At 42.2% G+C, this 24426-nt stretch overlaps 2 protein-coding genes across 2 annotated transcripts; both read right to left on the bottom strand.

The window, feature by feature from the left end:
* Positions 1 to 605: 605 nt before the first annotated feature.
* On the bottom strand, positions 606 to 4226 carry LOC136429330 (uncharacterized). The gene is made up of 4 exons (XM_066419184.1): positions 4047 to 4226; positions 3256 to 3325; positions 1310 to 1465; positions 606 to 846 (listed from the first exon to the last, which is right to left on the bottom strand). Exons 1-4 carry the CDS (start codon positions 4121 to 4123, stop codon positions 700 to 702), a joined length of 450 nt encoding a protein of 149 aa, XP_066275281.1. The 5' UTR covers positions 4124 to 4226; the 3' UTR covers positions 606 to 699.
* A 1280-nt stretch (positions 4227 to 5506) lies between these two features.
* Positions 5507 to 17566, bottom strand: LOC136429481 (cGMP-dependent protein kinase 1-like). Its single transcript, XM_066419313.1, has 8 exons — positions 17427 to 17566; positions 10337 to 10541; positions 9703 to 9891; positions 9231 to 9394; positions 8349 to 8511; positions 7468 to 7616; positions 6686 to 6824; positions 5507 to 5761 (listed from the first exon to the last, which is right to left on the bottom strand). The coding sequence occupies exons 1-8, from the start codon at positions 17564 to 17566 to the stop codon at positions 5507 to 5509; spliced, it is 1404 nt and encodes a 467-aa protein (XP_066275410.1).
* Positions 17567 to 24426: the final 6860 nt, after the last annotated feature.

Here is a 24426-nt window from a genome sequence, read left to right as displayed (position 1 = left end):
TTCTTAAATCTGCTATACGATATGGACGTATGATACATTTAGATACAATTTTGTTTACATATAGTACATTCTAAGGTTATATTTACAGAGATATGTTGGCATAAAGGGTCTCTGTCTTGCTATTATCAGAAATGCCTCGTGAATATCTCACGTGACTCACGTGAGAAACAACAAGTTATTACATGAAGTTGGTTCCTAAGTCATTTAGTTGAAAGACACATTCAGATGTACCACCTTGTGTGAATACACCACATTTATATCTAAAACAGCTCTTCCTTACCAAGATTTAACATTGCACTGCATTTTATATGACTGTTTCTCAACTTTCTGTAGTCTTAGTAAAATGGTAATCGCACTGCATAGTGTGGCAAGAAAGTACCTTCAAAACTTGGCTTTGGACAGTAATGTAATAATATCATTTAAACATACAAGCAGACAGTTTTTATTTTACATACTAGCAACACTGGGGTAATAAGTTACTGTTGACACTAGACCAGTGGCAAGTGGTGAAGTCAGTTCTCCATATTTTCCTTGCAAGGAAAGATTTCTAAACCATGAAAGTCTTTCTTTCCACTTCTGTTTGAAGATATGAAAGTTTTTGTAATGGTAGGTCTGAATATTTATTTTCTAAGGAGAAACACTAAAACATGAATCTTTTTCTTCTCCCATCCTTTTGAGATGTGGAAATTGCAGTAACTGTTATCTGGGAGGTGCCGTAGTTGGTCTGTATTTCATGCTCTTGTCGTCCGTCCTTGAGGGTAGTTTTCGGCTGTTGCGCGACACAATTTTTGATGGCTGGGTGCTGCCCCTTGACATCAGTCGTGGGACGGAGTTGACGGCAGATACCTGTGAGCATGAGAGATTACTGAACCATTTTCTGATTTGATTTATGCCAATATTTAAAATGCAAAATCTATTTCATCTGTAATCATGAAAGACATACATTTTTTTCTCTTTATTGCTTATGCAAGTTGCAGGATTTCATTACTGCCATTTGAGACGATAGATTTTTGTTTCGACAATCCATGGCATGTTTAAGTTTGTTGTTATTTTCAATTTCAAGAAGGCTCCTTGAGAGTAGGTACAAAAGTGACGACAATTTTTTGAAAGACAAATTTACTTATAAAGGTTTTCATCTAGTCTAAAAATGGGTTCACAATTGACCTCACTAGTCACTCAGTAGAGTGTAATACTTGTCCACACTTACCGCAGAAACGGTTTTGATTTCAAAAATGGGTTCACCGCTGACTGGACTAGTTAAAACACCAGACCCTTGCGTCTTACCATTATGATACTTGTCCAAACTTACCGCAGAAATGGGCGAGCGCCCCCTACACGTCGCAGGTCTTCTGGGCAGCTGCAGTGTGCCCTGTGGCCAGTAGTCGTAGTCCTGGGTGGCTTTTTCTATGGTCGGCTTCATGGCAACAGGCTGGCCGCGAGACTCGTCCAGCACATCTTGAACAACCTGGTTCACAACGAGAAGACCTTACTTTGCAAAACATGTCAGACAAGAAGCTAGGAATACATCCTCTCCTACCAGGCCAAGGCGGTTCTTGTATCTTATGCTAGGCTGAAATTTCCAAACCAGCGCCCGGCCGGGCAGTTTTCGGGAACGGAAAGTATGATATAAAAGACAACAAGACACACAAAACGTCAAAAAGATAGTAATGAGCATAAAAATGTGGGTATATTTATTGATAGTCTCTTTTATTTTTCATTTCCGCAAACAGCCCGGCCGAGCCCCGGTTTGGAAATGTGTCTGTAGGCAATACGCAACAGCAAACAACAGATTGGACAGTATAATCGCCGGGCATTGCAGGAGAGAATGAAAATTTGTGCCTTATAAACATGTTCACAGAGGGAGGGAGGTAGCTTGAAAATATGTGTTTCTAACATTCTACATGTTTCTGTTTTTCGAAATCTCATGGTGCAGTTTGGGACACCTCCTTGGTGCTGAAAACATGACTATCCATCTTTGATAGTATCTCCTACAACGAAAGCTATCGTTCACAGAGGGAAGTAGCTTGGAAATATATGTTTCTAACATTCTACAGTCGTACTACATGTTTCCTCACTTTTTCTCGAAAAACAAGACGGGACACGTCCTTGGTGCTGAAAACCTGACTATTCAACTTTAATAGTATTTCCTACAACAGAAGCTGTCCTAGCGTTTAGACTTCATAAATTCATACCCATGTGTCTTAACAGTTTGATGATTGCCCAACATTTTTTATATATCTTTATATGGTCTCCATCAGTCAATGTTGATCATGGTAAAATCATAATTGATATCAACCTGTCCTAGCGTTTAGACTTCATAAATTCATACCCATGTGTATGGCATCGGAGGCTAAGGACGATGTTTTTCAGGAGTATTTATTTTGGCCGCAGCATCATGAGTGTATCGGCGTATCAGCTGTGACATGTGCTGCCTATTGTAACTAGTGTAAGTGGCCGTTGGTTGACAGAGAAATTGATAAATAACTGTTGTTGTGACTATCAAAATTATTGGTAAACAGCGACACTGTTGTATAGTGTTGGATTAATGGTTTGTTTGGAACAGATTACGTAAGGCACCGCCATATCAGGTACTATGTTGAAGACGTAGTTTTCCCGAGATATGTCAATGATTTGGACGAGTGACACACATGTAGCAATGGCGGCAAAAACAACGTACACGATACACTCAATGATTACCGAAATACTCTATAGTCCGCTTGTTGATTTATTACACAATGGTGCGTTTATTTTGATGTATTTTCTATGATTGTATTGATATCGGTTACGTTAAGTTTTCGTTAAGTTTATTTTTGTACCGTGACTCCTACCCCTCCGTTTCACTTCGACCTTGTCGAAAAGCGGCCATATCATGGCCGAACAAGCACTCGAAGTAAAATAAAGGCTTTGACTTGACTTGACTTGACTTACCCTACAGCTTTGGCTATGGCTTAACTGTCCTATACATGAATGGCAGTCTCTGCCACATAGGGCGTATCTGTAAGCTGAGTCAGACCTGAGGCGAAGTTTTTTTCTCCGAATCTGCTTCTCTTCCGTGCAGTGCATCAGTCTAGCTTCTCCTGATCTAGCTTGCCCAACCTTACCATAGAAATAAGTGACTTCCCCCTAAACGTGGCAGCTCAGACAAGAATCCTTGACGACTAGTTAAGGACAGATGCCAATCGCTATTGGATTTGAAGTTGTTGTGTATCCATCTTCCCTTGTCATTAAGTCTACATGATGAGTAATTCTCCTTACCCTTGCTTTGAAGTCTGCCCATCTCAGATCGGCGTCAAACTGTCTGTTCAACTCCTCTTCAGTGGCGGGCCTGTATGTATGCAAGAGAACGCAACGGGTAGACATTTGAATATGTCCTTCAACAGCAACAGGATAAATTTGCATGTATTGTGTTTATCTAGTAGTTATCCGGCCTTTAGCATCACGCACCTGCGCACTAGGCACCAGGGGCCAAGACCCCGGATGTAGTTTTCTACTCTGTACAGAAAGTTCAGAGTTCTGTCAATACAACACGTGAGTTCGTATACGTGTGTGAGTTGTGATCTTTACCTAGTTTAACATATTGCGTGCTAGAACATCCTGCATGTGGTAAATATGTTCTTCGCCCACATATAAACAAAAAATGCGTCATGCAAAAATATAGGTCTAGAGTATTTAGTAGTTTGCCGAAGGTGGCAATTTTTGTATTAATGTCATTTGTAATCTTTTAACAATTCTATTTTTTCGTGAACGTTTAGTGGTAAATGCAGAACTTATTGGGGCCAGGTTCTTTTGCTGGAGAAATCGTATTGTCGCACACGTCTCATAGGTTGAAAATTACGAATCAGCGCTCCCCCAAGAAATAAACGTCGGCGCCGCCCGGGAGGCCTGCAAAATGGAGGCTAACTCTTATGCCTGCTAATTTCATGTTGGCCAACTATGATGTTAATTGTGTTATGGCAGCGTTGAGATCGATGTGCGTTTATCATTCGGATGCTTCTCAACACCCATAGATTTGCTGCAAAAATCAATATCAATATAAAAATTCTTACTCTTTGGGTCTGTACGTCCTTTCGAAGGTCTCCAAGACGCCTTTAGGAGCCATGTAGTAGACCTGAGTTTTGGACATGCGCAAAACTCTTGCTCCCAGGCTGACGAGAATGGCGCCTGGCGGCGTCAGCTTGTCTTTCCTCCGCCGAGTCCGCGCCGTCCATTGCTTTTAAAGGGGAGAGGTGAATTATAAATGTTTACATTGTAAACTAGAGGAAGCTGTTAGGGGTTCCAAACCTACACCTCCTCTTAATTACATCACAATCTATCTGCCTACCAAAAATCAAGACCACAGCACGTCCAGGTCAAAAGATACAAAAATTGAAGTTCTGCTGCAGTACCAAGGTCACATGCCAGGGGCCAAAAATCCACCTTGAATTTCGCCTTCACAACACCCGCCCACATACCAAATATCATTGTAATCCATCAAGAGGCTCTTGAGTTATGCTGACTAGAGTAGTCCGGAAACACAGACAGACAGACACACCCAAAACAATATCTCCATTTTTCATGGAGATAATAACGGATGTTTTGGCTACGTCATCTTCGGTTAAGTTTTTCTTCCGTCTTAAAGTTTCCCATTTTATAGTTTTCATTTCTTCGCACTTATCTCCCCCCCCCCCCTCCTACACTGCCCCTCGCGGGGTCATTTGGGGGCAACTAAGATGATGATGATACTCTTCACCCAAATCTATGGTTCATATTTTATAAATGTTTTCCGACCTCCATCTTGGTTTTTGATTCCCAACGGAACTGCTCCTAGGATCACCGATTCATCATCAGCTGATTGTCGTGTCGTGGATTGATGGGGGCCAAATTGCAATGGGGAGTTAGGTACAAATGTTGTGCATACTATAGAAAAGGTGCGATGTAGAATGCAGAAAAATTAAAATGAAATCCGCCCTCTAGCAAGGCAAGCTACGGCGAGAGTTATAAGAAAAAATTGGTTAAAAAAAGCTGATACTTGTTAACAACCAATAGGTTTCCCTAGATCAACCCATAGCAGCTCTTTCCTAAGAATCTTACAGCAATTGCCAGACCTAAGATATCGCGTTATTTTTACTGCAAAGTATGTATTTCAAGAAAAACGGTTACGCCTCCTATAAATTAGGACTCCCTATTTTATCAAAACCTTACTGTATGGTCGCCAGGGGGTGTCCCTGTGGTGTATTGGTCTGCGCTTCTGTCTCTCACCACATCTGGTTCAAATTACTTGGACCAGAAGGACTGGGGTTCAAACCCCAGGTAGGACACCTGGCGCATTGAGTCATACCAAAGAGTTTATAAGAATGGTACATACTTCTGAAACAGTATGGAAGTTAAACACACTTCACTGCCAGTGGACTAGCCCCCTGCTACAGTGATTGCACCACAGTGTGGCCCAGGGCTATGAAACGGGGATGGGCACCGCCCTATACATCAATAATGGTGTGGGAGGAATTTAACTAGCTAACTTATTCTATCAAAACCTTACCGTATGGTCGCCAGCCTCCAACACTCCTACTTGTGCATAGCAGACGGTGTTTCCGTCCAGCACGTCCCCGTGCTCGACCGGTTTCTGCTTGACGAACACCTGGGCCGTACCGGGTCGGGCCCGGATCTCGGCGGTCCGAGGACGGGCAGGGAGACCGGGAGAGTTCCAGGCGTCGTCGGCGTCTAGTGCGCTGGGCGCCTCCCGCGGTCGAACTCGGAACTCTTGTAGCATCTGTACCTCTCCCTGTAATGGATCAACAACCGTGTTAGGGTGCAAATTGAGTACAAGTTTATCTATAGGTATGTTGGTGTGAAATATTTGATAACACGTTGAAAGAGATTGCTAGCGTGTGACGGTTTGTAGCCAAAATTAGCCTCTTCCATAATCACGGTTCTAATATTTTGACAACAACAGAAAAAGACATATGACTTGATAGTTGGCAAAGTACAAATACAAGCAAAGTACGAAGTTGGAGAGACAGCTTAGTTAATCACCTGGCCAAGAACTGCCAGACAACCTCAACCCCCCTCCCCCTACTTTGCCCCTGAAGGGGCTATTTGGGGGTACCGAAATGTAGATGTAGACAAAGACAAATCGAGTCGGTCAAGGGAGAGGTTCCTTCTGGCCTTAGGAGTGAAAATACCCTGGAATAATGATGATGATAGCAAAGTACGGGATGTTATCATACTTCTTTTAAAACATGTCAGTTTGGTGAAGCTTTGATTTGACTTGATTAATGTCGGGTGCCATTCTACTACAGTCACCAGAGCCACTGTAGCCGCCCAAAAGTTCCTGTCCTGCATAGCCTTCCCCATGCCATCAGCTGTTAGTTAAAATCCTCCCACACCATTCTTGATGTAAAGGGCGGTGTCCATCTCCGTTTCATAGCCCTGGGCCACACTGTGGTGCAATCACTGCAGCAGGGGACTAGTCCACTGGCAGTGGAGTGTGTTTAACTTCCATACTGTTTCAGAAGTATGTACCATTTTTATTAAGTCTTTGGTATGACTCAATGCGCCTCTTGTCCAGAGGTGTTCTACCTGGGGCTTGAACCCCAGTCCTTCTGGTCCAATTAATTTGAACCAGATGTGGTGAGAGACAGAAGCGCAGACCACTACACCACAGGGACACCCCTGCTGTACGGAACATGAATTGAGGTTGAATTACCTTGATGACGAAGTAGAGAGAGTCGCTCCTGTTGATGTCCCTGTCGATCACCCTGCCGTGGGTAAGGTCCATCAGCTGTGACTCGAAACACAGCCGCTCCAGCAGGTCATCGGACCACTCCTTAAACAGGGGGAAGTCTCTGTGGACATAGCAAGAATTGTTGGTCAGTTTAATGAGCAGATATTCTTAGTATTTAATGAAGGGATGAAAGCACACAAAGGAAGTGTCAATCTACTCAGCATGCTGGAGGGAGATCTGAAGCACAGAGGGCGAGACCCCCCATACGACAGAAAGGAAACTCCAGGAGCTAAGGGACCTTACAAGATGCAAGACGCAGTGGAGAAAGACGAAGAAACAAAAACCAGTGGATGATGATGATGATGAATGAAGGGATTATGAAATAATGTTTAACATGTAGAATAGTCTTAACTAAGACACTTGGGTCTATTCCGCTTAATTTAATTTTTTCTTAAATACACGTAGGCATTTTATTCGTTTTCGAAATGAAATGTTTAAAGTATAGATCAATTTATTTAATATCTACAGTGATGCAAAAATAATTGATCTTTGAGTAATCTAACCTTTGATAATCTAATTTTGTAACTAATCTTTAACTAATCTAATCTGGGAATCTTCTTGGACAGACACGACAACTCATAAGAAAATGCTATTCCTTCCAGTTGAAGCTCATAGAGCAAACATTGAATGATATTTCCTCCTAAACTTTCAAACTGAGAGTGCGGGCGTAATGTTTCGATTTAAAAGATCTCGTTCCCAGTCACCTGATGACGTGGCGTTTCTCGCCCATCTCGTGCATGACGAATCCCGAGCACGTGTCCACGAACGTGTCCTTATCCACCTGGAACAGCTCCGTCCCCTCCCTCGCCACGATAGAGGCGCGTCGGCGTCCGTCGCTTAGCAACGCAATCTCCTGAACAGACCATGGTTTTAAGAAAGTAGTAAGATTCCTCGTACCAAGGTTTGTAAGCATTTGAAATGTAGCAAGAATGAAATGCAATGTTATGCGATGTGGTGTGTCCAGTTATGCTAGGGCTACAGTCCTAAACCGGGGCCCGGTCTGGCTGTTTGCGGGAAAGAAAAATAAAGCATACATCAAGAAATGTACATAAAGCACGATCATGAGTCATGAAACATTTTCTAACGTTCTGTGTGTTTTGCTGTCTTTTATATTATAATCAGTTCAATTTTAATTGACAATGTTTCATCAATTATTCTCGAAGTGAAAAGATGACCGCCCAATACACGAACACGGTGTGAAAGAAAATGTAATTGTCAGTCCCATAGCCTTTTGTTAGGTCGTAGGGGAAGTGAGTTGTTATCTACTGTATCTAGGCCATGCTGGAAGCGACCATAACCCTCAAGATGAGGATGGAACTAGAAGCATGCGGCGTACTGTATTCTTGTTTCTTTCACTGTATTCTTGTTTCTTTCACTGTAACTTCATGTTCACTGTTGTCACGGCCACCTCTGCACCGTTAACTTATCACCGTGAATAAAAATGTTATCATTTATGATTCCTTCACACATCCATTCTGTAAATCATATACCACCACCGTGAAGTTAAAGTTCAGTGAAAATGTCAATTTTCCTTACACCGTGAAATTTTGCTACCGTGAAGATAAAGTGAATTATCTGGACTTACCCCGAAGCTATCCCCCGGGTACAGCACGGTCTCTGTCCGGCTGACCTGCTCGCCCGTCCGGTGGTCGTGCTCGATCTTGTTCACCAGCACGGACCCGGAGAAGATGAAGTAGAACGCCTCTCCGATGTGGCCCTGTCGCAGGATCAGCCGACCCTTCTCACAACTATGAGACAATCAATAACCGATTCATCAATGGATCGATTGGTGTTATTGACGGGATACAGTAGAAACCCTCCCCGATGTGGCACTGTCACAGGACCATTCGACACTTCTCACAACCAAGGAACAATTGATAACCGATTAGTGAGCAATTCATTGATAGATAATTGATTGGTTTTGTTGATAAGATGACGAAAAATTAAGGTAACGACACATATATTAAGTTAGCGTTCTTTAGCTGTATTTTTTTACCGATTGCCAGATATCCATTGGAATCTAATGCATTCTCCCTTTTTAGATTTCATGTTACCATCACAATTTGATGAGTGGACACGTCCATTGGAGCGTGGATACTGAATGATTTTGAATACCTTTGTAACATTACTCTGCTAATCTTGAAAAAGTGTACATACAGAGATTACTGCTAATGTTTTTGAAGACGAAACATCGCGATTGACTAAGGTTGAATTGGATTGAATTATTTGCTAATGACAGTATTTTTCCTTATACCCCAATCCCACTTAGACGGCGCTCCCACCGCGCGCTCAGCGACCTTAGATTTAACTGAGTGCTCAACGAATTTCAACGTGTTTTGATGTCTTTTCAGCCATACTTTTACATTTGGCATGATATTCCAACTACAAAATCAAGGATTAGATAAATCCGGTTTAGGCCGCAGCGAGAGTGCAGCGCGATCGCCGTCCAATGGAATGGGGGCCTTACTTCATGTAGAAGATATGCCGACATAGCTGCATCTTGACGTCAAAGGTGTACTTCTCGAAGGCGCGGATTAGTTTCAGGATGGAGTACAGCCTGTGCACCTCCGCATTCGTCCTGTTTTCGTGGCTCTTCTCTGTAATCCTCCGCGCCCACTCAGGGACGTGTGACTGAGGAAAAGTAGAGACGTGTAACTATATTTTTGTCCAACAAGAATATAATTTCTGTTATTATTACTTGTTTTTACGGTGTAGTATGTTTCCAGGTTACTTGATTTGACTTAAAACACGCGTGTCTCTGACTATGGAGAATGAATTCCATGAGGCAAATGATAAATTTGCAAACGACGCTGTACCTGGAAATGGACAACTCCGGTGACTCTAAAGTACATATGATTTTTCTGTTTTCCGTATATCTAATTTTTCAAGGAGTTGCCTACCACCCTCCTCCACAAAGTAAAATCTTGACGATTTCTTACCGAAGCTTTCCTTGAAAATTTGTTCTTGTCGAAAGCCAGGGAGCCATTGTCTCCTTCTATGGCGTAGTAATGTAGCTCCGAAAGGATGTTTGTAGCCCCATCCTTTCCGGCCCAGGACGCACGCATCACTATCTGCATCCGGCAGATCACTCGAACACATATCATTGCGCGCCATAGCTGACGTCGAAGCTGCAAAAGGTATAAAATGAAAAATAAAATGATTTTAACCTTCTTGACTTTACAGTGTAACTTTCAAGTTGCAAATTCTAAGCGTATTTGTTTTTTAAAAAATGTAGCGTTTTTTTTCTTTCTCTACTTTCCCTTCAAATTACTTCTGCTTTCCTTTCAAATTACATCTAAAACGTTGAATTTTATAAAGGAGGTTCTTGACTTTATGGGTCCTCTATTCCCGCTCATCTGGTGCAGTTGGATCTGAAACTTAGGCCTCATAAACTTAATGTATCTCTACTGGCGACAAATTAAGCACAATTTAATAACTCTTTTAACAAGTGGTCAACACGAACTGATCATATTTTTGTTAGCAAGAAGAGAATGCCTCCTTGACCATTCACTGCTTATAACCCAATCCTCTTTACATAAATTTGAATAAAAATCAGCTAAGTCACAAACTGACCCGTAGTCTTCGTTCTTCCTTGGTCTCGAACGCCCACTGTTGGAGTTCTCCCAGCCTGCTGCTCCGTTTCCGGTTGTGGGACGACTTCCGGCGGCGACGGCTGGACTCCAGCAGCTGCGCAGTAACGCCGAACGGGTCTGCGCCTGCGCCCTGAGGTGGCAGTGATGAGAAGGACGATACCGACGACCGACGGGACGAATTCGATCTAGAAGGAAAGTAAAACAACAAATCATAAACAAAGCACAAACTTGAGCGAAGTCCTTGTACATGTAATCCTCTTATTTTCAAAGTGTTTTAAAGGTTTTCGGCTTCATAACCTGTAATGAGAGATTAGATCTTTCGGTCATCTCTTTTTCGTCCCTCGCTGCAATCATTTAATCTCTACCAGGCTCCAGATGCGGTTTGAAAGAGTAGAAATTGGCCAAATAGACAGAAAAATGTAAGAGGAGTTAGTCTGCCATAGGGGTATAGTTTGGACTCTCTCTCCGTAGCCGACTCCCTTAGTATACTTTTCATCCTATTTGGCCTATTTCTACAATTTTTCCAACCATCCACGGAGCCTGGTAGAGGCTAGCAATCTTTAAGCACATAAAATTATCCTTGGTACCTAATATTTCTATCAAACGTTTCTGTACGGGTCTTGAGTCTCCTACCTGAATCCCACGCGCGGCAATGTCGGAAACACGAACTTTTCCGAAGGGTAGATATATGTGGTCGACTTCGCCTTCCGAGCTACATGCAAGTTGTCATTCCTTTCTGATAACGAGCCACGGTGCGATTTCTCATAGATTACGGCAAGTTTTCTGATGCTCGGTATTTGCACATCAGTTACAAACGTTTGATCCTTAGGTTCAAGCTCAACTCTGGGGAGGTTCACAGAAGCAAACTTTCGAGGCTTTTCAACAACGCCCAAGCTTCTTGACTCTGCTTCTCTGTTTTTCCGAGTGTGTAAAGTGGCCTGTGCTTCGATAGGTTTCGTGGCAGCCGACGGTCGGAACTCGCCCCCTCTTGCCGCCGTTGTCGCCCAACCTCCGACCACTGGCCATTCCCGTACCATGGTTGGGGACAGTCTAAGACTGCGTCACGTCGTTGTCAAGACCGCACCCTAGCATTCTTCAAGTTCACACGAGAAGTCGTCAGCTGTGGTGAGACCGTTGCCGCGTGTCTTGTCACTAGAACGTTCCAACTGTTTAGCAGTAGCTTCCCGACACTCTCACAACTATCTTTGAGTTGTGGCGAAATGCAACGGCTTTGCACACTTTGAAACCGGGCCATAGTACATTTTTTTCATCAAAGCTATAGCTTCAACATATCCAAAGCGTCAAAGAAAAAAAGATTTGAGCTTTGAGCGAAACAAAAGTATTGCAGCGGCTCAAAAACGACATTTCTAAATCCTCAGATGTGCGTATATATGTCACCTTTCTCGTCCATCTTCTGGCAAGCTTGGATAGAAGGAAATAAAAGAACGGCTGGTTACATCACCATACAGGTGCTGCACATTTGCCCGTTACCATGGTAACTAAGAAAAGCATGTGTCTTAAGTCTATTTTCATGGGGCACTCTGTACACATGCTACTGTTCCCGATGACTTCGAAGTCTTCGTACTTCAATCGTATCTCGTGTTTGTAAGGCAATTTGTTACGACAATTGACAGTCTACTAACAGAGGCAGGTTGTGGTGTCGGGGAGGGGTCACTCAGAGGCCGATGCACCTGTTTCTAGTGTCAAAAGTCAGCGTTGTTAAGGAACGACCATGCAGCGAAAGATTCAAGAAAAACCATTACACTGTGTCTCTCTGAAAGCATCTGATTACAGTAAAGCTACGCCTCAAGGCAGCTAGTTGAAGATTTTACACATGCCTTTAAGATAGTAGACCAGTAAAGTTTTATTCTTTTTCTAGGGAAATCTATCGACGCGCGCACGACTCCAATATTGCAGCCGTCGGCAAAGATCAAAGCTAGGATTTAAGCTTTCATTTGAGTGGTGGAATCAGCAGACTTGGAACACGGCTCGAAAGGTAGGGAATGCTCACGAAATGCTGGTAACACAACAACCCCCCTCCACTACGATCTACGATCGATAAGCGACCAGATCGATCGCTCAACGAATTTCATAGATAAAGAGCTATTTTTTTTTTACCTGCCGTGTGTTTTGTTTCGTGCTCCATTTTGTCGAGAGGTAGTTGAAAACGAATATCATTTTTTGATTGTATGTCCCAAATATTTTGATATACGTAATTCACTATACTCAATGCTATCGTCAGATTTACCAGGATTTATCTCAATGGACTTGAATAGCAAATTTAAGTACATAATGACATGTGACAACCCATGCATGGTATACATTGGGGAGTATATCAAATAAAGTCTAGACGTTAGAAACTCCTCCAATGATTGTAAAATCCAATTGTAATCCCATACTACTACACCATATTGTATAAGATAGACTGATTATCCTAATAGAATGTTATCTATGTACCAGTGAATGCCATACTTTGTACCTTGTACAATTGTTGTGCAATAAAGTTATGTATTATAAGATATGTAGACACCTAGCACCCGATACAGGTATTCCAATTATGAAATAAAGGCTTGCACAAATCTAATTTTGGTCGCTGTACAATCTCTCAGCGATCGCCGTGTATTAAATGGAAAGGGGCGGGTAATGTAGGGATGTAGTAGCCTCTACCAGGCTCCGCGGGATGGCTGGAAAAATAGTAGAAATTGGCCGTAATAGAGTGAATAGTGTGCCAAGGGAGTTCGCTACGGAGAGAGGACAGTCTGCCATCCACGGAGCCTGGTAGAGGCTAGGGATGTAGTGATAAGCTTATTGTAAAGTCTTGCCAGCGGTAACACGCTGCAGTAAGTAACCAACGTGAACACTCCAAAAAGATAATTTAAACAGTAAACTTTATTGACACAACAAATGTACAACCGAGACATTCATAAAGTCACTTACATGGAAATTAACAATTTTACATCCTACAGATTTCTAGTCTAGATTAAACGCAGTACATTTGTGCAGTTTTAAATAGACATTTTGTCTGTGAAGAACTTCTGTCCAATGAGGGCACACGCACACCTGTTGTAAACAAGTCCATGGAGTTGAGAACAACAACAAAAATGCCGCGATCCAAGTGGGGTAAATACAGGGTCAGGCTTGACACAAAACTTCAGTCGTGTTTATCTTCTCTGGGTGGATACTCGATACGAGTGTTTGTACATCGATAGTCTGTTAACATGTCACCCACAACAAACAAAACCGTGCCACCCAGCTACATGGATATGGGACATTCCATTTCAAAAGTGGGGAGGGAGGGGATAATAGTATTATTTTATTTTTCTACCATTTCGTTTCAGTCTTTCTGCCCCACCCAACCTATAGAGTCAAGACAAGAATTCCTGATCGTTTGCTGCACTGCGATTTAGAGTGCAATAGCGCTTTAGGCCCCCATTTCACTGGACGGCGATCGCGCTGCGCTCTCGCTCCGACCTAGATCGGATTTGTCTAATCCTTGATTTCATAATTAGAATATCATGCAAAATGTAAAAGTATGACTGAAAACACAACAAAACACACAAGCATGCAAAGATTCGTTTTTTATCTATGAAATTCGTTAAGCGCTCTGTTAACTTTTAGGTCGCAGAGAGAGCGTGGTGAGAGCGCCGTTCTATAGTGGAATGGGGGTATTATAAAAACACAAAGCTAGACGCCTTTGTGTCTATTGAAAAGTGCTCCGTCCTAGAACAGATTTTATCTTTAGAGTATGTGGGAATAGCGACGAAGTTACTTCAGTAATTGACCCATAATATAACAGTTGGGGTAAACATTACTGCTGCATTCGCTGGTTGTATTGTTTCCGCTGGGACCTAAGAAATACATTATTAAGATGACGTGAGGTAACCCGTCGCCACATGTCGGCATTTCTGAGGCTGCATGAACTTCACATCCAGAACTATTGTCAGCATTAACAATAGTGGTTTATTCACACACAGGCGATCTGACACATCGATTTTAGAAGCTTTTCTAAGGCATGTTTCACCACATGAAGTACACGTACATACCGTTGATAGCTTTAACAATGGTGGTTTATTCATACAGAGTAGATTTGACCGTGATTTGTTGTGAACGCATCGATTTTGGAGGGCATTTTTGAGACCTGTTTCAACACATGGAAAACAGGTACATGGGATTGATAGCCTTAACAATTGAGATTTATTCACACGGTGTTGATCTGACATTTGTTGTGTTGTGTTGATTTTAGAGGCCTTTCTGAAGCCTGTTTTACCACATGAAGTACACGTACATACCTTTGAATAGTACAACAATGGTGGTTTATTCACACAGACTAGATCTGACATTTGTTGTGTGCACATCGATTTGAGAGGCCTCTCTGAGGCCCGTTTCGCCACATAAAGTACACGTAAATACCGTTCAATAGTACAACAATACAAATGGTGGTCTATTCACACCAAATAGGCTAAGATAAATTATTTTAACCTCCTTGTTCACACAGAGTAGATTTGACACTTCTTTTTTGCTCGGCCCCGATATTTAGAGGCCATTATGAGACCTGTGTCACCACATGAAGTACAAGTACATACCTTTGAATAGTACAACAATGGTGGTTTATTCACTCAGAGCGGATTTGACATGTTCTGTGTACATAGCGAGTCCCTTTAGTGTTAGGGTGATGTTCGTTTGCTTGCCTCGGTCAGAGGTGGTCACTACAACAACTGGCGGGTCAACACAAGCGACGCGAGAACAATACTACCGTACCGGCGATCGGTAAATACAGGCGGAGGAACCAATTATACATGGGTAATTAATAATAAAGAACAGGGTAACAAAATGGATGGTTCTGTGACAGCGAGACAAACGGCATGCTTATACTTCACTCTCGGCGCATTCATATGATATTTAGATGACTCTGCGATTGCAGGTTCTTACATTCCAAGTCCGCAATAGCTGTATAATCATGAGTAGTATATGATATATTAAATTCATATTTTTGTTGCGTCTAGACAACCCTTGTACAAGAAACATGATCTGTTCATACATCTACACATGTACAAAGAAGCGAGAAGAAGTTGACTCTACTGGATTAGCTTAGCTTATCACTTTCGTCTACCATGTAACGTTATGTTTAACTACATGTATGTACTGTATTTATTTCACTGTGTATGTCACTAACATGTTAGTTAGGTTTATGTTAAACGACCTGTATCTAGCCCCTCGGGGCAAGAATGTACAATAAAGGTCTTCATTCATTCATTATCATTAACTACCGAAAAATCGGCCTTGTCGTCTGGTCAACACGTGATTTTAACGATCTCTACGATTGGGGCTTTGAAAACTTTCCCAACAAAGGCAGGTGTAAATGGTAACAGAGTCATTTTTTTTTACATATTTATGGACTGAAGCAAAAATACTTCGTAGTATTTGACAGAAAAACTCGCATCAATGTTCACCCTTCATTATTTAGTACATAGGGAACGCTACATAAGAGTCTGAATTAAAATGAGCCATACAACCCAGAATAAACCCCAATTATAAGAAAATAGGGCATCTTTTTCAGAACCGTTACACCTCTGTTTTGACAGTCTCCTTTGTGCCAGGCCCATATTTTCTTCCGTTTTATCATCTCAATTTTTTCTTGTCCTTGAATCCTTCGCGTCCTGTGTAGCCCATGTTGCCACGCAAAGTCGTTCAGCGCCGAAAGAAACTGTCTAATCACATTATGGTAAATAGGTTTGTGTCGAACAATGCGCGCTATGCGCCCTTTTCTCTCGCCTTAGTTACGAAAGAAGCTGTCATCATATGTTGGCATAATTGTAAGATTTATGGACAATGTCGGCCGCCGCTGGGACGGAGCCGGTCTTTGTTACCGGGTACCAAAATATTTATGAAACGTTTAGAGGAAGCGCTGATATTTTGACTGTCGAAGTTCCTTGCTAGCTGTAACGACAGTTATCAAGGCCGTAAACAACAAGCGCAATAAATGCCAAGTTATCCACACGTACTACTCAATATGTTTGTGGAATCGTAGTAAAAGAAGGAAGGAGGAAGTAATACATGCCTTAGCTTGTTTGATACATTTTAAGTCTTGCAACATTGTGGCATATGAGGTGATATCTATGTCCCAGAATGCAATTTACAAAGTGCTAGGGTAGCCCATGCCACCTGCAAACTGGAGCAAATTATTCTGTTTTGTAAGCGATCTTACATTATTTTTGAAGAATGGGAAATATGAAGAAACAGATGTCATATACTGCTGTTTCCATGCCCCGAGCTTAGAAACGTGATTACTGAATTCAATATATGTCTTTGTTTGACTGTAATTGTCGTGGGAAAAGAAATGATTATGTCAAATTTTCTCGACCGGGGTCATATATTTCAATTCTGGAACTCTAGTCAACAAAAATACCCCCTCCATTTCATACAATTGCTGGCGACAGTATCAAAATACCCTCGATTGGAGCGCGTCGGAGCGGGGTCAGTTGTTTCGTACAGAGGTCTATTTTGCGGGAGGGAGAATAGTTTCTGTCACGGTCCCCGCTCGTAAATTACCGCCGCCCTTTCAGCGCTCGTCGTGTGACAGTATCTTTTGTGGCCGTATAGGTTACACTTGTTTCCAAACACGCCGTTCGGTCCTGTCGTTACCTGGTCTAACTGTGCAATATGGGCTTAGCAGAAACGGAAAATTTTCATTCCAGAGGCAAAATTGGACATGCTTTTTGATAATCTGAAAGTGAACTGCGTTTAAACTACATATACTTTCATGTTGCAGAAATTTTGCTAGACTTATAATCTCATAGGGAGTAAAACATTTGAACGCGACCATATTTCTCTGATATGTTGTCTTGGATACATTTTTTGTTTGTTTTAATGACACGTTTTGTAACTGCAATGTGACAATAACAGATATGAAAGTTTAGTGCTTATATTCATGATATAACGTATTAAGAATTTGTATAGTAGACGTGTTTGCCGACTTGGTTACCAAGTCGTCCTTTCGGAATGTAGATATTTCGCGGCGACGCATATAATTTAGTGCCGTTTTAGCTAGAACCGCAAACGGTAATACTTACTCTTCAGACGAGGGCGAGCCCGGTCGGAAAGTGTCGTCTCGGCTCTTCGGCGGTACCGAGCGGATGATGTGTCTTCGGAGGGACACGACGGGAGCCGACTGAGGCCGAGAGAAGGGTCGGGCCGAACGCTGCCTCGCCATACCTTGGTCTCACTGACGAAACGCTCCGCTCCGCAAGGTCTTAGGGTTTTATACTCTTCCTAGCACTCTCGCCACGCAGTACGACTGTAGTCTGCATAGCCACCTGCGGCCAAAACCTCTCCAGTCTTCTGTCGCAAACTTTGATCCAAGGAGTGGCGCGCTAGGGTGACACTTTCACCGAAGAGTACCACAGGTGAGTCTGACGGCGACACAGAAGACTATCTAGAGTGTTATCGTCCTGTAAAAGCGTCGTCTCTTGGAGTCCCGTTTCACCCCGCCCGTACACTGTGAATACCTACGGCCAAGGTGTACTGCTGTATACCGTTATCATTATGACGGGGCGACATTTTGTGGGGAGTCTCTGTGACCCCAGACCGATTCATTGGTGATAATTGTGGACAAATGGCGTTTTGACGCACCTGTTTACGGTATCATCGAGCGGCCTATTGTCTCCGGGGATCGGTCCATTAGAACAGGGGCGGGTGGGGACAGGGTATTTCTGCTCTTATTTTCTAAAGGGAGCTGAAACATTGCAAAATGTTGCTGTAAAATCCATCACTCCATATTTTTTAAACTCGTCTCAATGACTCTATATTCTATAAGTTGTCTCCAGGGATCGGTCCATTAGAACAGGGGCGGGTGGGGACAGGGTATTTCTGCTCTTATTTTCTAAAGGGAGCTGAAACATTGCAAAATGTCGCTGTAAAATCCATCACTCTATTTTTTTTAACTTGTCTCAATGACTCTATTTTATAAGTTGTCTCCGGGGATCGATCCATTAGAACAGGGGCGGGTGGGGACAGGGTATTTATGCTCTTATTTTCTAGAGGGAGCTGAAACATTGCAAAATGTTGATGTAAAATCAATCACCCTATATTTTTTAAACTCGTCTCAATGACTCTATATTCTATAAGTTGTCTCCATGGATCGGTCCATTAGAACAGGGGTGGGTGGGGACAGGGTATTTTTGCTCTTATTTTCTAAAGGGAGCTGAAACATTGCAAAATGTTGATGTAAAATCAATCACCCTATATTTCTTAAACTCGTCTCAATGACTCTATATTCTAGAAGTTGTCTCCAGGGATCGGTCCATTAGAATAGGGACGGGTGGGGACAGGGTATTTTTGCTCTTATTTTCTAAAGGGAGCTGAAACATTGCAGAATGTTGCTGTAAAATCCATCACTCTATATTTTTTAAACTCGTCTCAATGACTCTATATTCTATAAGTTGTCTCCAGGGATCGGTTCATTAGAACAGGGGCGGGTGGGGACAGGGTATTTCTGCTCTTATTTTCTAAAGGGAGCTGAGAAACATTGCAAAATGTTGATGTAAAATCAATCACTCTATATTTTTTTTAAACTCGTCTCAATGACTCTATTTCATAAGTTGTCTCGGGGATCGGTCCATTAGAACAGGGGCGGGTGGGGACAGGGTATTTTTGCTCTTATTTTCTAAAGGGAGCTGAAACATTGCGAAATGCTGATGTAAAATCAATCACTCTATATTTTTTTTTAACTTGTCTCAATGACTCTATTTTATAACTTGTCTCAGGGGATCAATCCATTAGAATAGGGGTGGGAGGGGACAGGGTACTTCTTTTCTTATTTTATAAAGGAAACTGAAATTAAACATTGCAAAATTTTGCTGTGGAACTTTCAACTCGTCGTAGTCACTGTATTTTATAACTTGTTTACTGGCATTTTCCATCTGCGTCCAAAACAAAAGGCATGAAAAAAGTAGATCCGGCCCGTATTTGGGAGAACAGCCATACTATGTCATGTGCCATACGATATATTTTTGATTCGTACCGTTAAAGAGTGTTGAAAACTAGAACCAAAATAATGTCCAGTTATGTCCTTGTAAGAAGTGTGAAAAAAATGGCGCGACACGCGTTCTATACACATGTACCTCAATTTCTAGTGCTATTTCTATCTTTTGATTCAAAGGAACCATTGCGCTTAAACGTTTTGTACCCTAGGGTAAATTTCATTTATACTCAACACTAGAAACTGTGCTGATGTATAGGAACTTTGATCTGGCTTTATTGGCTCTGACGTTGTGCATACGCTCGTAAATGGCAGTGGATCCACTGATGCATAAAGGTCCTGGGGTAAATTTACTTTACACTCATCATTGAAAACTGTGCTAGAGAACAAGAACTTTGATCTGGCTTTGTTGGCTCTGACGCTCTCCTAAAGCCCCCGTCACAAATAAGAAATTCAGCTCGGCCGACGTGTTGGCGAGCTTCAAATGTGAATTTTCGGTCGAAGTACGGCCGACGTCCTGTCGATTCCGCGGGCTTCGGGCAATTTTTAGAAATCAAAGTTGATCTAAATATTAGCCTTTTACCAGGTTAGTCGATTCTGACTTCGTCCATGTCCGAGAGATGGTACCATCTCATGGGGGATTTTAAGTCTTCAGTGTTCGACGGACGTCACCCGAGATTTTCATTGGAAAATACGGTCGACGCTCGGGCGATTTTGAGATTCGGCGAGCTTCGGGCGATCTACAAATTCGGCCGACGCTCGCATGGATTGTGAAGCGGGCTTAACGGCAGCCAATCTATTAATTGATAAAGGTCCTTTTCCATCAAATGGTGAGCGCGCTGCGACCTAGATTAGCTAGATTTGTGTAACCCATGAATTCATAATTGTAACATTATGCAAAATGTACAAATATGAATGAAAAGACAACAAACCAAACAAAGCGTAGAAATATAAGTTTTTTTATCTATGATATTCGTCGAGCAATTAATCTGTCAAAATTTAGGTCTCGCCCTAGTGGAATGGATTGTCAGCCACGAGTCGAGCACACGTGAGTCGGCTTTTGAAGAGAAAAAAGAGCAGATGTTTTAGGTGCGTAAGAAGTGGGCAGTTATGTGGAGATTAAAGATGATTCAACAAAGTGAATCAGCCCCTTTTTGATTTGGATTAATGATTTTATTGACGTCAGTATGTCTAGTGCGCCTGGAACGGTTCCCGCGGCTCCGTATTTCAGACATTAAAGGCAACCAAAGCAATATTAGGGCAAAAAATGGAAATAATAGAATGCTAACACTGTTTGACATATTTCCGTAATAACTTCATACCTTGAGCTTTTTGAAACCGCCAAAAGCGTGCCTCGTGATGGTCCCCCTTAGTTTCGCAAGCCTACAAAAACCCCGGCGACGATTTTCAGTGGGTTCTCACATCACAACGATGTCGTATTTTTGCATCATGAACTCGCTGTACATTGTTGTAGTGTTTTTTGAACTTATAAATTATCATGTATAGAAATCACACAAAAATTGACTTTCAAAATTCGATTTTCGGGCCCTAATATTACTTGAGTTTCCTTTAAAGATACACGGTGGGATATTTCGCCATATGCATACACGACATTTTACTGTAAATTTACCACAAAAGTTAAAAGTCACATACCATGAGTACATAGCAACGACGGCCATGTATCCGTCTACTAAAATAAACCCTTACATCTGCTTGGGGAATGATGCCAAGCTACTTTTATCCGTCCTCGGCCGTCAGGATAGCCTTGGTTGTTTACTCCAGCCTATAGCTACGTTGCAGAGCACGCCGATACTGTAAAGGCATTTAGTTTCGCGCGGATTTAATTTCGCGGTATAGGGAAAAAATTGCGTGTTCGCGGTGTGTTTAAGTTCGCGTTTGAAACAACAGTAGCGCTACAGTCACATAATGGAAAGATTGGTGGTTTTAAGAACATCCACATAGCTGCGTATATACCATAATTGGTGCCTTACAATACTGTACAACGCACATTACGTAGAGCTCAAACGAGGGGTAAATTTTCGCGGTAAAGAGTTCACCGCGAAAACCGCGAACATAAAATATTAGAAAAAATGTATTAGCATACGTAGAGCTGACTTTACACCGCGTCCTGACTATATGCTCTAGCAACTGGCAGAGTAGGGGTTGGAAAAAATGATACACGAATAGAGCATTCAGTCAGAAGTCGATATATAACCTACCCTGGGAACCAGACTGTTTATCGGGTCTTTTAGCCGGTTCCTTCTATGCTTGGGTCACATTTACATTCCGGGGCCCGGTCGGGCAATCTTTGGGAACGAACGAAAAGTATGATATAAACGACAACAAAAACACAAAACGTACCCAAAATCATTTAAGAACATAGCTTGTGCAAATTTATTTACATACACTTTGATTTTTCGTTTCCGCAAACAGCCCGGCCGGGCCCCGGTAAGCAAATGTGACCCGGTTCCTTCTAGCCAATTCCTTCGGCGGCCCAGATAGAGCTCCAAGCCCACCGATACCGTAATTAGCGCACCGGGGAAGTTCTATCCCGAGAGTTGACCGGTCCTACCAACAGTCTGGTGGCAGCTGCCATACATGGTAAAGGGGCGCGGTCCACTCCCCGGGCTACAACTCCCCGAGCGTTGATTAAGATCGGGCGGGCTGACTGTTCTTGGGCCGCCGAAGGAAATCGCTAGCGACCCGGTCCTAGTCTTATATAACCCCGCATACGAATTTAGTCAAAGAACCATAAAGCTCGATGTAGTCCACAACGGAGGCTAATTCACCCTAATCTCCAAGCAGATGTAAGGATCCGTCTCAGTGTCTTACTCCTGTGTTTATGCAACATTTAGTAACACATTTAATTCTAGTATAGCACTTTTTAATTAACAAGTCGCCTCCTCGTTCAAAAATACAATTACTAGAGAAAGCTTCTAAATGTTGTAATAACAGGCGTTAAACACTGAGACTAATTTTGATCCTAACATCTGCTTGGAGATTAAGTGTACCCTACTAGAGTGTAGAGTGACTAAAGTAGCGTGAGAAATGACTACAGGGATGTGAGATATATCAAAGAGTGGTTGAGACAATGAGGCTGTCCGTATATGCTCTATACACAATTGTACGAGTAATTGGTATCATTTCGAGTGGAGTCATCAGAACACCACTACGTATGACGCACGAGTGTCTTACACGCCAGTCCAATCGATCATTTAGCCTATAAGGCTAATTTCTATAATTCTTCCAGCGACCAAAGGAGTATGGTAGAGACTAAAAAAAACACAGAAGTTCTGCTGCAGTACCAAAGTCACATACCAGGGGGGCCAAAATCGACCTTGTATTTCGGCTTTACAACACCCGCCCACATATTGAATATCATCGTAATCCATCAAGAGGTTCTTGAGTTATGCTGACTATAGTAGTGGGTAAACACAAACAGACAGACAAACACACACACACACACACAGCCACACCCAAAACTATATCTCCATTTTTCATGGAGATAAAAAGGAAATATACGATACACTACTTATGCTAGGGTCACATTTCCAACCCGGGGCCCGGCCGGGCAGCTTGTGGGAACGAAAACTATGACATAAAAGACAACAAAACACAGAAAACTTTTGAAAAACTATTCCTTACCATTACGTTATGTATATCCTTGATATGCGCCTTTTATTCTTTGTTTTCTCAAACACCCCGGCCGGGCCCCGGCTTTGAAATGTGACCGAAGCATAATGCGGGTATCTCACTGAACTGCGTCAAATTGCGCTTGGAAATTTCTCAAATTGTGTACACAACTTCGACATGTGTACGTGACCTCTAGAAACATAATGGCCGCGCTCGGAATGTCACATTCTCAGTTTCGGCTCCATGGCCTAATCGGATACAAGATAACATACATTTTTGCGCCATTTTGGCAATTGCGAAGTTTTGAAATTTTCAAAGAATTCGCAATTTCAAGGGACGAATCGGTGCCACTTTGTGAATGCCTTTCGGAATTTGTCACATTCCAGTGAGATATAAGTAGTGTATCGTTGTTTCGTTTTGTTTGTTTGGTTTCTTTTCTTCCTAGTCTCTTCCAGACTCCTTTGGTTGCCGGAAAAATTATAGAAATTAGCAAAATAGGCTGAATGAAATGCCTTGGTCGGCTAACTCCTCTAGAAAATTAGTCACGTTTTTATAAAATTTATCCTTTTCCACCTCTATCAAAAACTAAACTACTCTTGACCTTGAACTGTCTTGTACCTGATTTGAATGTTATTTGAAGTTGAACACAAACTTGTACATTTCATAATCAACAGGTCTTTGTCTTTTATAGTGACTGACAGTACTTTTTCAGCTGCCTATGGCGCCTGTTAGAGGCTAGGTTCCCACTTCTGATAGCAAACAGTGAACGCTTAACAATGAAAATTCAATATTACTTGTACATATCGCAATCAACAGGTCTTTGTCTTTTATAGTGACTGACAGTACCTTTTTTAGCTGCCTATGGCGTCTGTTAGGGGCTAGTTTCCCAATCCTGGTAGTAAACAGTGAACGCTTAACAATCAAAATTCAATATTACTTGTACATATCGCAATCAACAGGTCTTTGTCTTTTATAGTGACTGACAGTACTTTTTTCAGCTGCCTATGACTCCTGTTAGAGGCTAGTTTCCCTCTCCAGATAGTAAACAGTGAACTCTTAACAATCAAAATTCAATATTTTACTGTGCTCAGGGGCCCTGTCACATCTTACGCCCTTATATGACCCACTTGGGGGGATTTAAGTTCAGCGATTTTCCAATAAGTCTGCGGCATTTCCTGCTTAACAACACGAAAATTGGCCCGTCCTTGAGGGATTCCTGTCACAAGGTCACCCCAAGGCTCCCCACCTGTGATATTACTGTAAATGCAGGAATGTTCGCGGTGGTTTTATGTTCGCAGTTTTCTTTACCGCCAACTTAAAACAACCACGAAAAGCCGTTCCATTGTGTGACTGCATTGTACTATTGTTTCAAAAGCGAACTCAAAACCACCATTTTTTCCCTACCGCGAAATTAAATCCCCGCGAACATTTCTGCATCTACAGTACTGTATCGGCAGGCC

The sequence above is a fragment of the Branchiostoma lanceolatum genome, chromosome 3 (genome assembly GCF_035083965.1).
Source record: "Branchiostoma lanceolatum isolate klBraLanc5 chromosome 3, klBraLanc5.hap2, whole genome shotgun sequence".
NCBI lineage: Eukaryota > Metazoa > Chordata > Leptocardii > Amphioxiformes > Branchiostomatidae > Branchiostoma > Branchiostoma lanceolatum.
Note: the sequence above shows the minus strand (reverse complement) of the source record. Positions and strands in the feature narration are given on the sequence as shown.

What these genes read in the sequence shown, in the direction of transcription:
- LOC136429330 (XM_066419184.1), bottom strand. Translation starts at nt 4,123, where the DNA reads ATGTCCAAAACTCAGGTCTACTACATGGCTCCTAAAGGCGTCTTGGAG. An exon ending in GGGCAGACTTCAAAGCAAGG is followed by an intron (nt 1,466 to 3,255) that starts GTAAGGAGAATT and finishes GTTGTGAACCAG; the next exon opens with GTTGTTCAAGATGTGCTGGA. An exon ending in GGCGCTCGCCCATTTCTGCG is followed by an intron (nt 847 to 1,309) that starts GTAAGTTTGGAC and finishes TCATGCTCACAG; the next exon opens with GTATCTGCCGTCAACTCCGT.
- LOC136429481 (XM_066419313.1), bottom strand. Translation starts at nt 17,566, where the DNA reads ATGGCGAGGCAGCGTTCGGCCCGACCCTTCTCTCGGCCTCAGTCGGCT. An exon ending in GGCTCGCCCTCGTCTGAAGA is followed by an intron (nt 10,542 to 17,426) that starts GTAAGTATTACC and finishes CTTTCCTTCTAG; the next exon opens with ATCGAATTCGTCCCGTCGGT. An exon ending in AGGAAGAACGAAGACTACGG is followed by an intron (nt 9,892 to 10,336) that starts GTCAGTTTGTGA and finishes TACCTTTTGCAG; the next exon opens with CTTCGACGTCAGCTATGGCG.